This window comes from Panthera tigris, chromosome D4, assembly GCF_018350195.1.
Source record: "Panthera tigris isolate Pti1 chromosome D4, P.tigris_Pti1_mat1.1, whole genome shotgun sequence".
Taxonomy (NCBI): Eukaryota; Metazoa; Chordata; class Mammalia; order Carnivora; family Felidae; genus Panthera; species Panthera tigris.
The window spans coordinates 11,377,404-11,391,098 of NC_056672.1; the positions used below are offsets into that span (position 1 = coordinate 11,377,404).

The 13,695-nt window shown below is 43.9% G+C and overlaps 1 protein-coding gene and 1 long non-coding RNA gene across 8 annotated transcripts in view; one reads left to right on the forward strand and one right to left on the reverse strand.

Annotated features, from left to right (window-relative positions):
- The window catches only part of PIP5K1B (phosphatidylinositol-4-phosphate 5-kinase type 1 beta), a 310,428-nt gene that overhangs the window by 128,256 nt on the left and 168,477 nt on the right, over positions 1-13,695 (forward strand). Inside the window, exon 1 of one of the 6 annotated variants that reach the window (XM_042964803.1) lies at positions 8,577-8,715. The exons of the other annotated variants lie outside the window; for them this stretch is intronic. Coding sequence (XP_042820737.1) covers positions 8,623-8,715 — 93 coding nt within the window. The 5' untranslated portion in view covers positions 8,577-8,622. Of the gene's footprint in view, positions 1-8,576; positions 8,716-13,695 lie in introns of those variants that run through there. 6 annotated transcript variants of the gene reach the window in all.
- Positions 3,931-8,733, reverse strand: LOC122233177. 2 transcript variants are annotated; one of them, XR_006210673.1, is made up of 4 exons: positions 7,827-8,733; positions 6,429-6,531; positions 5,155-5,335; positions 3,931-4,936 (listed from the first exon to the last, which is right to left on the reverse strand). It is a non-coding gene; the product is annotated as an uncharacterized LOC122233177 (long non-coding RNA). The 2 variants fall into 2 exon arrangements; XR_006210672.1 differs by having other exon boundaries at positions 3,931-5,335; positions 7,827-8,732.

Consider the following 13,695-nt stretch of genomic DNA (forward strand, 5'->3'; position numbering starts at 1 on the left):
CAGTGAGGTACCATGACATGGTTTGGAGACGAATGACGACAAATCTCAACTAAGGCTGACCTGAAAGTTTTCAGAGTAATGACTAGAAATTTTCTACTACTGATAGTAATGTGAGGAAGAGATTTTTTTTTTTTTAATAAGGTGAGAAACTTAGAAGGAAGCAGAAGTCAGGACATCCGTTCACTTGAGATTGTTTTAAACTCAAGTAAAATACTGATGCGGGAGATAAGAGTTTTCTCGGTATTTTATACACGGAAGAAATTGCCCACCCCTCCCCCACCCGTCCAAAACAAAGAGATGTCAGAGTGCATCTAGGTCACCTAGCAGTTCTTTGTCAGGATCTCCCTGAGATTTAATCTCCCAGAGATTAAAATCTCTGGCCACGTAACGTCCCAGTTCTGTGACTTGTCCCTGGGAATCGATCAGTGTTTCCCAGTCACCTGGGCTTGGACTGACGCAGGCAATTGTTACTGCCGCCATTTGCATTGCTTCCTCTCTCCAGGCTCCTCCCAACGTCATTCCACACCTCTTGCCCCTCCCTCTTTTACTTCTCCTTCCATCCTGGGCCTACCCAAAATAGTATCCCCCCTCCCCCTTCCCCAAGATCCGGGTTCTGATGCCTATTGGAGGCTGCCCTGGGCGTAGAGGTTGCCTACCTTCGACACCAACAACCCAAGCGTAAAACTGTCTACCTGATTTTCACCATGACCTGCACCCAGAACGGCAGACTAGGACCCAGTGTTCTTGACCCAAGAACCCTAGTTCTTTCAGTTTTATTTTGTTCTGTTCTTTTTTTTTTTTTTTTAAGGCCTTAGTTGTCATTTAATTGCAGTGTCTCTGCCAGTTTCCCTATCAGTGGAGGTAGGCAGTGATGAGGTAAGAGGGAATAATGGTAGCCCTTTACCACATTATAAGGAAAGATGGCTTTTATGACTTTTTAAACCTAAGGTCATGACTAAGCAAGGTAATGACTCCGAGAGACTTTGATCAAAGAGGAAGCATTTATTGAAATACGAACTCTTTTATAAAATATCTCTGGGAACATACACAGGCCCTGGTAACCTTGGCTGTCTCCGGGGAGAACCAGGTGGTGGGAGTCTTGAGTTAGGGAAAACTTGTCTGTATAAACCTGTATATATGTTTAATTTTGAACCGTGTGAATATTTCACCTATTCGAGCATTGAATCAGTGATGTTTTAAGATGGCAGTAGGGGCTGATATGTGTTCCATGCCCTGACTGTTCTTTTTTTCCTTCAGATTCTAGAAAGCCATCGCTTCCAGAAAGCAAGATACTTGCTTTGACCTCTGGTTGCACTACCCTCTGTAGCTTAGCGGAGACCTCTTTTTCTGTGCGTTGAGCAGCATTTCTCACGGATAGCAACCACATTGGTCTCTAGGAAGAGTGATCCTTCAGCATTCCAAGTGTTATTTCCAGGCACCTTAATCCAAAACACTCTAACCCAGCGGTTTTCAACCAGCACCACTTTGGCCCCCCAGGGAACATTTGGTGATGTCGTGAGACATTTTTGATCGTCACAAGTGGAGGGCTGGTGCTCCTGGCATCTAGGAGGTAGAGCCTGGCGATGCCGTGTCCCGTAATGCACAGGACAGTGCCCACAACACAGAATTATTGCAGTGTTCGTAGCAGCGAGGCTGAGAAACTTGGCCCAAACCAAACTCTCCTTTTGAAAGAGGGTGGATAGGCGTCTCACTCTTCTGGAAAATAGTTGTGCAACCTGAGGCATTTTCCCTAATTGATGTGAATCTTAATTTTGCTCCTTGAGGAAATGTCACCAGTACCTACCCTGACAGCCTCATTGTGGGGTGAGCATCAAACACAGCCTGGGAATACCAGTGAGTGACATCACTGCCTTTATTAGCAAAAGCAACATCTCTCGGCCTCTGATTTCCAGTCAGATGCGTTCTGTCGTGCGTGGCTGCCTCCCGCAGTGCTGGCCCTGGCGACTGGTCACTTAGCATCCTGCTGCTGGCTCCAGTCTGGCCTGGGCATGGGGGAAGCACACAGTGAGGCCCGGAGCAGGACCTCGTGGCCTTCCATGTAGCCGTGGCTTCAGAATAAGAGAAAGACGTGCTCCTGATGGGGGGCTGCCATTATGGGTTTTTATCATTTGTTTATTTTTATTTCTTTTAATATACTTTTAAAGTGTACTTATGTTGAGAGAGAGTGTGTGTGAGTGAGCGAGCCAGCGGGGGATGGGCAGAGAGAGAGAGAGGGAAACACAGAATCCCAAGCAGGCTCTGCTCACAGCACAGAGCCCAACTCAGGGCTCGATCTCACAAACTATGAGATCATGACCTGAGCGGAAACCAACTGAGCCACCCAGGCGCCCCTGCCCTTTTTCTTTTAATTGAGCAGCGAGCAGATGAGCTACGTCATTCAGAGAAGGGAAATTTTTCGGTTATCCCATTAGATTTAGAAGCGTGTAGAAGCATAGACCATTACCATCCACCCTGCTGGGCAGATCCTCCCTCCAAACCTTCTGCTTCCGGATAGTATCACCTGTGCTTCCGTGTTTTTCCAAACTAAGTCCTAAAGCACGTGATGACCAATCTGCCTTTATGACTTCCGGGCAAGACATGGCAGGTGATTCAGCAAAGTCAATAGGTGGCTTCCAACAGGCGGAGAAGCCAACCCTCCGATCACGGTGTTTCCTTGGACTGTTCATTTCTAAGTGACCTCCTTTGGCCTTGGCATTGGAAAGAGCGTCCAAGTGGTAAGCCATCCAGGTTTGCTACACTTCTGCGTTCTGATTAACTATGGAATTTCCATCTTGTTTTGGTCCCTGATGCCAGTAAACGTTGTCTTGGTGTCTCCAAAACACCCTAAAACGTGCCATACAGCTTTCTTCGGGGGCGACAGGAACCACTCCATTGTTGAGTGTGGTGTTTATGGCAGGTGGGGAGGCTGGGGTTTTCAGTGCTTCTGCGGCCTGCTGGGCCATCTGAAAAGGAGCCCCTGCTCTCCAAGCACAATTTAGCTTTTGCTTTCAAATTAAATGGCTTTATAATATACTCCGGTGATCTACATGCCTCCCTGCACAGGTTGGCCAGCAGGGTTCTGATCTGGCCAGCATGCCTCTTGTCCCAAGGCCTATGGCTTGTCCATTTTTTTTTCCCAAAGATTTTAAGTAATCTTTACACCCACGTGGGGCTTGACTTTACAACCCTGAGATTAAGGGACACAGGCATCCCTGGCTTGTCCACTCTTAGCACTACCACCCCATTTCCCTTGCCTGGATAGATAGTTCACGGTGATTTTTAAAGGTGTCTCTTAGAAGTTGCTTAAGGCGGCGCCTGGGTGGCTCAGTCAGTTAAACATTCGTCTTTGGGTCAGGTCGTGATCTCACAGTTCATGAGTTCTGACCCTGCGTCGGGCTCTGTGCTGACAGCTCAGAGCCTGGAGTCTGCTTCAGATTCTTTGGCTCCCTTTCTCTCTGCCCCTCTCGTGCTCGCCCTCTGTCTGTCTGTCTCTCTCTCAAAAATAAATATTAAAAAAATAATAATAAAGTTGTTTAAGCACAGAGAAATGAAAAATTCCAGAATTCTTTGTTCTGGAAATCCAGAAAAGAAGGCCAGTAACATAGGAGAGGTTCTAGTCTTCTCTCTACTTACAGATACTAACAGGATAAATGCCATGTGCTTATTCATAGTTTTGCTGTCTTAGGGAGTTAGAATCATTGGTTGCTGGAAGAATCTTACTTATCAAATTCGATTCAGTTTATTTAACCAGAAACCTATTACTGTGGTAAATTAAAGCATGTTATTATTAATTAGAAGCAATTTTAAAAGCTGTGTTAATAATGGGGGGGGGGCCTGGTTAAACGTCCAACTCTTGATTTCGGCTCAGGTCATGATCTCACGATTCCTCACATTGAGCCTCGTGTTGGGCTGTGTGCTGATAGGGCAGAACCTGCTTGCTATTTTCCCTCTCTCTATGCCTCTCTCAAAATAAATTAACTTTTAAAAAGCTATGTCAATAATAAGAGCAACATTTATCCAGTGTTTAGCATATGCCACACATCTGTCTAAGCACTTCAGAATTATTAACTCATGTAATCTCATCACAACCATTTTGCTACCCTATGGATGAAAAACTGAAGTTAAGTTGCCCACCCCAAGGCACCCACATAAGTGGCAGAATGAGGCTGGGATTTTAACCCCAACTGTCTCTCTCTCGGGTGTGTCAGACCCAAACCACTGCAATATTTTCTGAACCTTATGGTTCCTATGACATTAAATGGAAAGTTCTCATTTCTCCGCTAGAAGAATAGAAGCCAGGGGGTACAGGTAAAACTAGCCCCCTTTGGATTGGGAGCACAATAGTAGCGAATCATTCTGAAAAGTGTTTTCCCCGATTCAGTGGTTCCAAAGCCAGCTGTGCTTGTATGTTTCTCCTCTGAATACAGAATCTGAGCTGTAGCCGCAAAATAACTTTTTCTAGAAGGTACATATTCATTTTGAAATGAAAAACAATCTCATCTCCGGGTACTGGGTGAAACACTGGAAATAAAATGACAAAGTGCTAATTTCAAAAATCATTCTTGAGCACCGAACTAAAAATTGACAGTGAAGTATGAGATCCACCTGGAGGGGGTGATATATTTTGACCTGTCATATTAGGAGAGGAACACGTTTCAAACCTAGCTGTGCCATAGAAAGTCACAGGAGGGGTAATAACTCACTAACGACTTGCTCAATAGCAAAAAAGATCTGATAAAGCATTGGGTTGGAAGGTGAATACTTTGAAAGTTATTTTCCTGCGTGAGAGTCACATTTCCCCAGATGGTACACCTGTGTTTTCTGGCAAGTTCGCTGTCTGCGGATCCTGTGTCTGTAGCTTTTATCGTAACACAGGAGGAAGATGAGGCATTCCAGCTCTCAGCACAGAAGCCTTCCCTGAGACATTCAGCGCATCCTTAAGGAGAGAACAAGAAGACGACGGTTGTGGTCTCTGGGGATGTAAATTTAAGATTCCTGCTGTGTCTTTATCTTTTTTGCCTAACGCCCCGGTTTGTGTGTACATCCTGACATCCAGAGACACAAGTTGGATTGAGTTACAAGGAAAATGTTGAACTCTTCATAGAATCTAACTGTGGGGTTTTTTTTTCCTCAGTGAAGATCACCCACTCTTACTTTTACGGGAGTGCTTTTTCTTCAGCCAAATCTGCTGCTGCCCACTCTGCATGATGGATCAGGGAGCGTTTCGTTTTTGAGCACACGGCCGACATACGGGCTGTCCAGGTGACATTCTAATTCTCCTGGGCTACTTTTTCATACTGTGACTTTGTCATTTTTTTAAGGACATGGTCGGTGCCTGGAATATAAGACACACATTTGCTTGTACGTCCAAGCATTCATTCATGTATTCAGTTGACAAATATTTATTTTGCTTGGCACTGTGCTAGGCCTTGGGGGTAGGACAGAAGCCTAGACGGAGCTCTTCCCTTCGCTAATAATGCTTTGATTCTCATGGTAGAGACAAACCGGAAGAAGTAAACAGAATAAAGCAATTACTAACTTTTAAAGTGCTCCGAAATAAACCCACACGTATATGGTAAATTAATTTGTGACAAAGGAGGCAAGAATATACAGTGGGGAGAGGGTAGCCTCTTCAGTCACCGGTGCCAGGAAACTTGGACACTTGGGTGCCAAAGAATGAAACTGGACGCCTTTCTTACACCATACGCAAAAATTAAAATGAATTTCAGGGTGCCTGGGTGGCCCAGGCGGTTAAGCATCTGACTTTGGCTCAGGTCATGATCTCGCTGTCCGTGGGTTTGAGCCCCGCCTCGGGCTCTGTGCTGACAGCTCACAGCCTGGAGCCTGCTTCAGATTCTGGGTCTCCCTCGCTGTCTACCCCTCCATCTCTGTCTCTATCAAAAATAAACATTGAAATGAATTTAAAACTTGAACGTAAGACCTCAAGCCATAAAACTCCTAGAAGAGAACATCGGTAAGCTTTTTGACGTTGGTCTCGGTGATGCTTTTTTGAACCTAACTCCAAAGGCAAGGGCAACAGAAGCAAAAATACACAAATGGAGCTGCATCAAACTAGAAAGCTTCTGCACGATGAAGGAGACCACCCGCAACCCGAAAAGGCTATCTACTGCCTGGGAGAAGATATTTGCCAATGATAATATCCAATAAAGGGTTTAATATTCAAAATACATAAAGAACCCAAACAACTCAGTAACAAAAAAACCAAACGATGTGATTGCCAAACAGGCAGAAGATCTGAATAGACATTTTCCGAGAGAAGACCTAAGATGGCCAAACACATGAAAAGATGCTTATTAGCACCAGTAGTCGTCTGGAAAATGCAAATCAAATCCACAACTCGCATCTGTCAGAATGGCTGTTGTTAAAAAGAGAGGAAATAACAGGAGTTGTTAAAAGGCATTACTCACGCACTGTTGGTGGGAATGTACATTGGTGCAGCCACTGTGGCAGACTATATGGAGGTTCTTCAAAAATGGAAAAATAGAACTGCCGTTATGATCTAACTTGCGGCTATTTGAAGAAAACAAAAACACGTATTCGTAAAGATAAATGTACCCCCATGTTCCTTGCAGCAGTATTTACAATCGCCACGATATGGAAACAACTTAAATGTCCGTTGGTAGATAAATGGATAGGTGTGATACACAAACACACACACACACACTGAAATTCTCATCCATAAAAAAAGAATGAAATCTTGCCATTTGTGACAACATGGATGGACCTTGAGGGCATCATACTAAGTTAAATAAGTCAGAGAAAAACAAGTAGTGTAAGATTTCACTCACACATGGAATCCTCTAAAAACGAACAAATAAAACAACTCATAGATACAGAGAGTAGATTGGCCGGAGGGGGGAGGCGTAGGAGGTGGCCACGATGGGTGATCAGTATCCAGAAGTACAAACTTGCAGTTATAAAATAAATCTCAGCGATGTAATGTATGGAACGGTGATTAGGACTATATTATTGTATTGCATGTATAACATATAGATTACTGTGTTGACTATAATATCGTATTGTATATTTGGAAGTCGCTAACGGTAGATCCTGAAAGTCTGCATCAGGAGAAAAGTTTCCTAGCTCTGTATGGTGACGGGTGGTAACTAGACATATTGTGGTCACTTTGCAATATGTACAAATATCAAATCATTATGTTGTACCTCTAAAACTAATGCAAGGTTATATGTCAATTGTACTTCAATTTTAAAAAATGCTATGAAGAAAATCACCAAGGGCAGGGGTGCTACTTTTTAGATAAAGTATTTAGGGGAGGTGAGCTGGGGGCTGGGATCACAAGTGTGAGAAGGAGCCAGCCAACAGAAGAATGGAAGCAAGAATGTTCTTGACAGAGAGAACAGCATTTGCCAAGTCCTAGAAGCAGGAAGGAGCTTCACGGATTCCAGAAACCGAAGGAGAGGCTGTTGTGATGGAGCGTACTGAGCAAGGAAGCAGAGGCAAGATGGGATGAGAGCAGTGGCTCTGAACTTGAGGCCCCTATTATGTCCCAGGGGACATACGACCTTGCTGTCACAGCTGGGGACGCGAGAGGGGTGCTACCAGCATGCAGTGGATTAGAGTCCAGGGTCGCAGTTACACATTCAGTGATGCACAGAATAGTCCCCAGGTCCGTCTGGCCCCGAGTGCCGAGTGCTAAATTGAGAAATCCTAAATTAAAGAGATAGGTGGTGGCCTAAGTAAAGATGTACCCCAGGCCAGACCGGCCATGGTTGCCTATGTGGGGGGGGGGGGGTGCGAGGGCATGATAGGAATGTTTGGTGAACCCCGGGTTCTAACTCAAGCACCTGGGTGGATGTCGTGGTCATTGATCAAGTCGGAGGGGAGTGGTATGAGGAAAGGCTTGGGAAGGAAGATCCAGTCTCCCAGTTGGGACATGTTAGTTTGGAGATATTTTGAGCCAGTGAAGGGGGGAATTTGGTGGACCCTCCGAAATGTGGATTTGGAGCTCAGGGGAGAGGTCCGAGGTTCCGCTTCTCGTTGTTGAGCCATGGATCCATAGGAATTGGTGAGATAGATGGAGGAGAGGCCCCAGGACTGGCAAGCATTCACATTTGGAATACTACCTCTTAAGGCCCTCCTTCATGGAGCTATATTCCCAAAATAAACACAGCTGGCCAACTCATTCCCTTACAGTCTCCCGTGGGCCTTCCGTAACATACAGAGAAAATCTACACTCCGAAGCACGACATACGAGTCCTTTACAGTCTGTCCCCAGTGGGCTTGTCTTGTCCCATCTCCTGCTGTTCAGTTCACGCCTAACTCCAGCCACGCTGAGTATGTGGATCCCGGCTCCCTTCTATCCGTGCTGATCATTCTAGAACACCTTCATTCCAGAAGCAGTTCGACCATTGCCCTTCCCCATGCTTCTAGGCGCTGACTGTTCATTACTCCTTCCCAGGCCTCCCTCAGCACCCTGCCCTTAACCTCTGTTGTATCACGGATGACTTTTGTTTTGTAATAATTGTTTGCAGTGATAGCCTGCCAAATGCTCACCTTGAGCAGCTAGAGAGCAGAGGCCTGGCCCAATCATCTTGACGTCCGTAGGGTCCCATACAGTGCCTGGCCCACAACATTCAAGAGATGTATCACTTTTTTTTTCTTAATTCTAAAATTGTCATAGACTTTGCAGAGAGATATGTTCTTGAGCCTACAGTTCCGGATCTGCAGTTAGAGGTGAGATTTGTTGGAGGGTAGAAAGGTAAAGGTGGTGGGGGGGGGTGGTTGTGTGCAGAAAGGGGTGGAATTTATACTTTGGTTATTCGGATGGGAGAAAGAATACTTTGAAAGAGCTCAGTTCAGTTCTCTGGGCTTTTTGTGTTTCAGAGATGATAGTGATTATCTGTGTCAAGTGCATGGCTCTTTGAAACTTGGCTGTTAAGTTTTTGGCGTCCGTAAGTCCCCTTGTCTATAATCTGTAGACTGCTTATGATCAGCCACTCATGGAAGAACTTCAGCAATGAAATTTTAAAAGGCAGTCTCTTAACTCCATCGTTGAAAGGTTCTTTTCTTTCTAGATGTTGCCCCACTTAGAGGCTGCCCCTAGGTAGATGCTGGTGACTGCCAGGGAGAAGCAGGATTTGACGGTGGTTGGCCGTCCATTTCTCCAGCATGGCAGCCATAGTGAACATCCTTTTCTTTGTAACGTGGAAGACACAGGACCCCGTGATGTTTTAGAGCCGCCGTTTCAAAGGGAACGAAAGGGAGTAATAGCCTGGCACTCTCCAGAAGCCGCTACGACCCTCACAAAATAGTGGCGGTGTATAGATGTTGAAGCTGCAGTCAGGACCCAAGGCAGGGGGTGATGGGAGTCCTGGCTGCCATGCTCTTCCTTTATCCCTCACCACCCCTGGGCTGAGAGGGAGTCTGGCCGGGGGGCCAGGCCGGCTCTACCATTTATGAGCTCAGCTTCATGCGGGACACTTTGTGTCAGAGCATAGCAACAACCACGCTGTGGTGTGACCGGTAAATCTGATGAGGGATGAGAAGGCTCTCGGAAGATCGAAGTTGGCTGTGCAGATATTAAATTGGTACTATTGTCGCTGGATCCTTAGTCTCCCCCAGTGGAGCTTAAGCCCCGCAAGAGCAAGGACTTGGCCAACCAGGTAGAACTCAACACGGAGCAAAAGAACAGGTTGTTCTTCACCTTCTCTGTGCTGTGCCACTGCTCGAATTGGGAATTCCAAACGGCGTGGGACCCTGTTCTGTATTGATGGCCGTCCCTGCTGTGGAATATTGAGGTGACAGTTGTTTTGAAAGAGCAGCGGGATTCTGTGGCAAAGGTTCATTGAAGTCGCCTTAAAAAAAGGGGGGTGTCCTATGTCCAAAAAGGAAAAATGTTTCCTTTGCTTTCCATTTCATTAAATAAAAATGAAAACTCTTGTATTATAGCTTTACCATCTTCCCGATCTGATTTAGTTTTAGGAAACTGATTTAGGCTTCAAGAGTCCCTTCTCTTCGTCTTTCTCTGCCTTTACGTGTTCTAGCTGCTCTTCCCAGACCAGTGGCATTCTGGGGGGAACCAAATGTTATTCTCTCCAAGGATGTAGAGTGCAAAAGAATGCGGTGAGCGTGTGTCATTGAAGACAGCAGGATGTGGACGATGGGGGTAGACGGGGCGTGTTGCGTGCGTTTTAAAGAAAAGCCCGGAAAAACCAAGCAGCACAAACAGCACAGTCGTCCTCCAAGATTTTTTTTATACTTTATTTTATTTTATTTTATTTTATTTTATTTTGGCTTCTTTCATTTTGTTTATTCTAGAGAGAGAGAGAAAGAGAGAGAGAAAGAGAGAGAGAGAGGAAGAAGGTCAGGGAAAGGGGGAGAGACAGAATCCCACGCAGGCCCTGTGCTGTCAGCACAGAGCCCAACTCAGGGCTCGATCTCACAAACCGTGAGATCATGACCTGCGCCGACATCACGACCTGGATGCTTAACTGACTGAGCCCCCCAGGCGCCCCTTTTTTTAAAATTTTTAACTTATTATAAACTTGGAGACAAATCTGTTCCACCATTCCCTCCCCTGGTGTTCAATGGGATGTTAAATTTGGATATATCTATGATATTGTAAATTAGGAGTATTTTAAAATTGTAAACACAGAAGAGATTTTGAAGCGGTGAAGTTCCATTTGTGAGCAAAATCAAAGGCTAAATAAAGTCTCTGAGATTCTGTTAGGTCAGAAAAATCTTATTTTTCAAGGAAGTATTCATTGTAATAAAAACATTAAGTTTCCCTTTCCTTTGGGAATTGGAGGTATGCCAAGTTGATCTGCAATTTTTTTTTTTTTTGAGAGAGAGAGAGAGAGAGCGAGAGAGAGAGAGAGATGGAGTGAGGAGAGGAGGGGCAGAGGGAGCGGGAGAGAAAGAATCCTAAGCAGGCTCCATGCTGTCAGCACATAGCCCATTGCAGGACTTGAACCCGCAAACCATGAGATGGTGACCTGAGAGCCAAAACCAAGAGTCGGGCGCTTAACTGACTGAGCCACCCACGCGCCCCCAAGTTGACCTGCTTGGATGCTGATCTCCACACTTTTTATTCGTACATTTACTTCTAAGCAAGTTTGTGTTTTTAGGCATATTGGATACTTCGATTGACATGCATATTGCTAATTTTTTAATTTGTTTTGTTTTTTTGTTTTTTTCCTGGATTGTGGAAGTCCTGAATTGCTTCAGGGGAATTTACCCTTGGGTGGGAAGAAGTTATATAGGAGTAGCAGGAGCTACATAAAGCCCTTGATTGATCCAAGGAAAAGGGTGTCTTGCTCAAGATGCCAGGTAGCTGCACAGAGGAGGAGAAGCACCTTGACCCTCAGAATCCTTGGTGCACAAGGCAGAGTGTGGCTGAATCTGGGTTAGTGGGCCACAGCCCTTCACCCATAGTTTTCCATCCTCATGAAGGAAGAATTTAAACTGGCAATCTACTATTGAATAGGAAACAGGTATAATCATCCGCATCCTTCCTGCTTATAGACCCAAACTCACCCGTCCCAGGGTCACCTGCACTGGAGATAATTGGGCACCCAGTAGCCTGGAAAGAGCAGGCCCCCATTTTTAGCCCCAGAAGGTCTGTCTCCCTACTCGGTAGATAAACCTGGGCGTGTACACATGTTAGGTACACAGCTGTAGCCCTAAACACGTGGGATTGGCCTGTGACCTCTCAGAATCATGTTATACGGTGTCTGGACATTGTAGCATTATTTCCTGAATTGCCTTTCAAAAATGGATCTCAATTTACACTGTCCAGCTGATTTGGGAAAGCACGTATTTTCCCTGGTTGTCACTAACGCTGAGTGCTATTCATTTTAAAAACCTTTGCCAGCAAGCTAGATGAAAATGCCTTAATTTTCCTTTTAATTTTCATTCATTTTTATCACTGGTAAGTGTGACTATTTTTTTTTTTTCCGAATAATTTTAATCCTTTGGGAGTTACACATTTTATTTATGAGAGGTACTTACGTATCAAGGGCTTGCATTTTTCTTGAAAGTGTTTTTCTGGTTCTAAATTAGTCTTTTAATTTTGCTTATTTTTTTTTTACTCAAGATTTTATGAAGTCAAATTTTTTAATATTTCCCTAAAGGCTTTTGTCTTCACTCTCATTTTTAAATTTTATGCTGGCAGTACTTTGTTTTCACTATAATATTCATAATACAAGACTTCCCAAAGAATTCTTAATTTTCAAAAGTTTCCTGATGATGTGTTTACATGGATTCCTCTAATTAAGCTTTGGAATTATAAGATTATGGCTTTTAAAAAGATTGCTATTGTGATTGTTGTTGAAATTGGTTTAAATTTATTAATGAATAAAGAGAGAAGTAGCATCTTTAACTGTTAAGTCTTGCCTTCCAAGAGTTCAGCGTCTAGATGTTTGTCTTTTATGCTCCTCAGTAAATTATTTTCTTCCAAGATCTTGTAACTATTTTTTGTTAACTATATTTCTAAGTAATTTATGTGGGATTTTTTTAAATATTATTTATTTTTGAAAGAGAGACAGAATGCAAGCAGGGGAGGGGCAGAGAGAGAGGGAGACACAGAATCTGAAGCAGGCTCCAGGCTCTGAGCTGTCAGCACAGAGCCTGACGTGGGGCTTGAACCCACAGACCGTGAGATCATGACCTGAGCCGAAGTGGGATGCTTAACCAACTGAGCCACTCAGGTGCCCCAGGATTTTCTTTTTATTCTTACTCTTGTGGGGTTTTTTTTCCCCTTCCCTGTTATAAATGGGATTCTCTTCTTCTCATTACATTTCCTAGCTGGGAATGTGTAAGTTCTTGATGTGTGTGAGTTTGGTTTGTAAACTGTCAAAACTGTTTCATTTTTGAAACTATTCTCCTAGGTCCATGATTGTTTCTTGGGTATGATAGGTAGCAATCATATCATCTATAAATTATAGTTTTTCTCTTTCTAACCGCTATTTTGAATTTAGCTTTCTTGTTTTATATTATTGGCTTGGTCTTCCATAATCGTATCAAGGAATGTTAGTGATAAAAGGACTTGTCTTGTTCATGATTTTAAAAGCCAAATGGCTATTGTACTGTCTCCCAGAGTCCATTCCGCTATTCACATGGATTATTAATAGCTATTTACATAAAAATCCCTTAGGGGGTGCCTTAGTGGCTCGGTTGAGCGTCTGATTTTTGATTTTGGCTCAGGTCATGATCCTGGGTTCATGGGATCGAGCCCTGTGTCAGGCTCCACAGTGAGTGTGGAGCCTGCTTGGGATTCTCTCTCTCCTTCTGTGTGTGTGTGTGTCTGTCTGTCTCTCTCTCTCTCTCTCTCTCTCTCTCCCTCTCCTTCTGCCTCTCTCCCCTGCTCATGTGCTCTGTCTCTGAAATAAAAAAATAATTTAAAAAATGAGTTAAAAAAAATCCCTTGGTCAGATACATTTGGGAAGTGTCATTCTTCTTCCAATAATATAATGTTGTCATTTAGCTCAAGAACTGTTTTTCGTGTTGAGAAAGTTAGTTTCTTACTCTGGTTTTTCTAAGAATTGTTTAAAATCTTAATTGGATATTGACTTTTTTACATAACTGATTTATGCAGACCATGGAAAGGCAGTCATTGAAAGCATAGTTAGCTTGTAAGATACTCTGAGTACTTAAAAGTAGTAATATTAAACTTTGTTTCTCTTAAAACATTATTCAATTTGGATTTGGTATCAG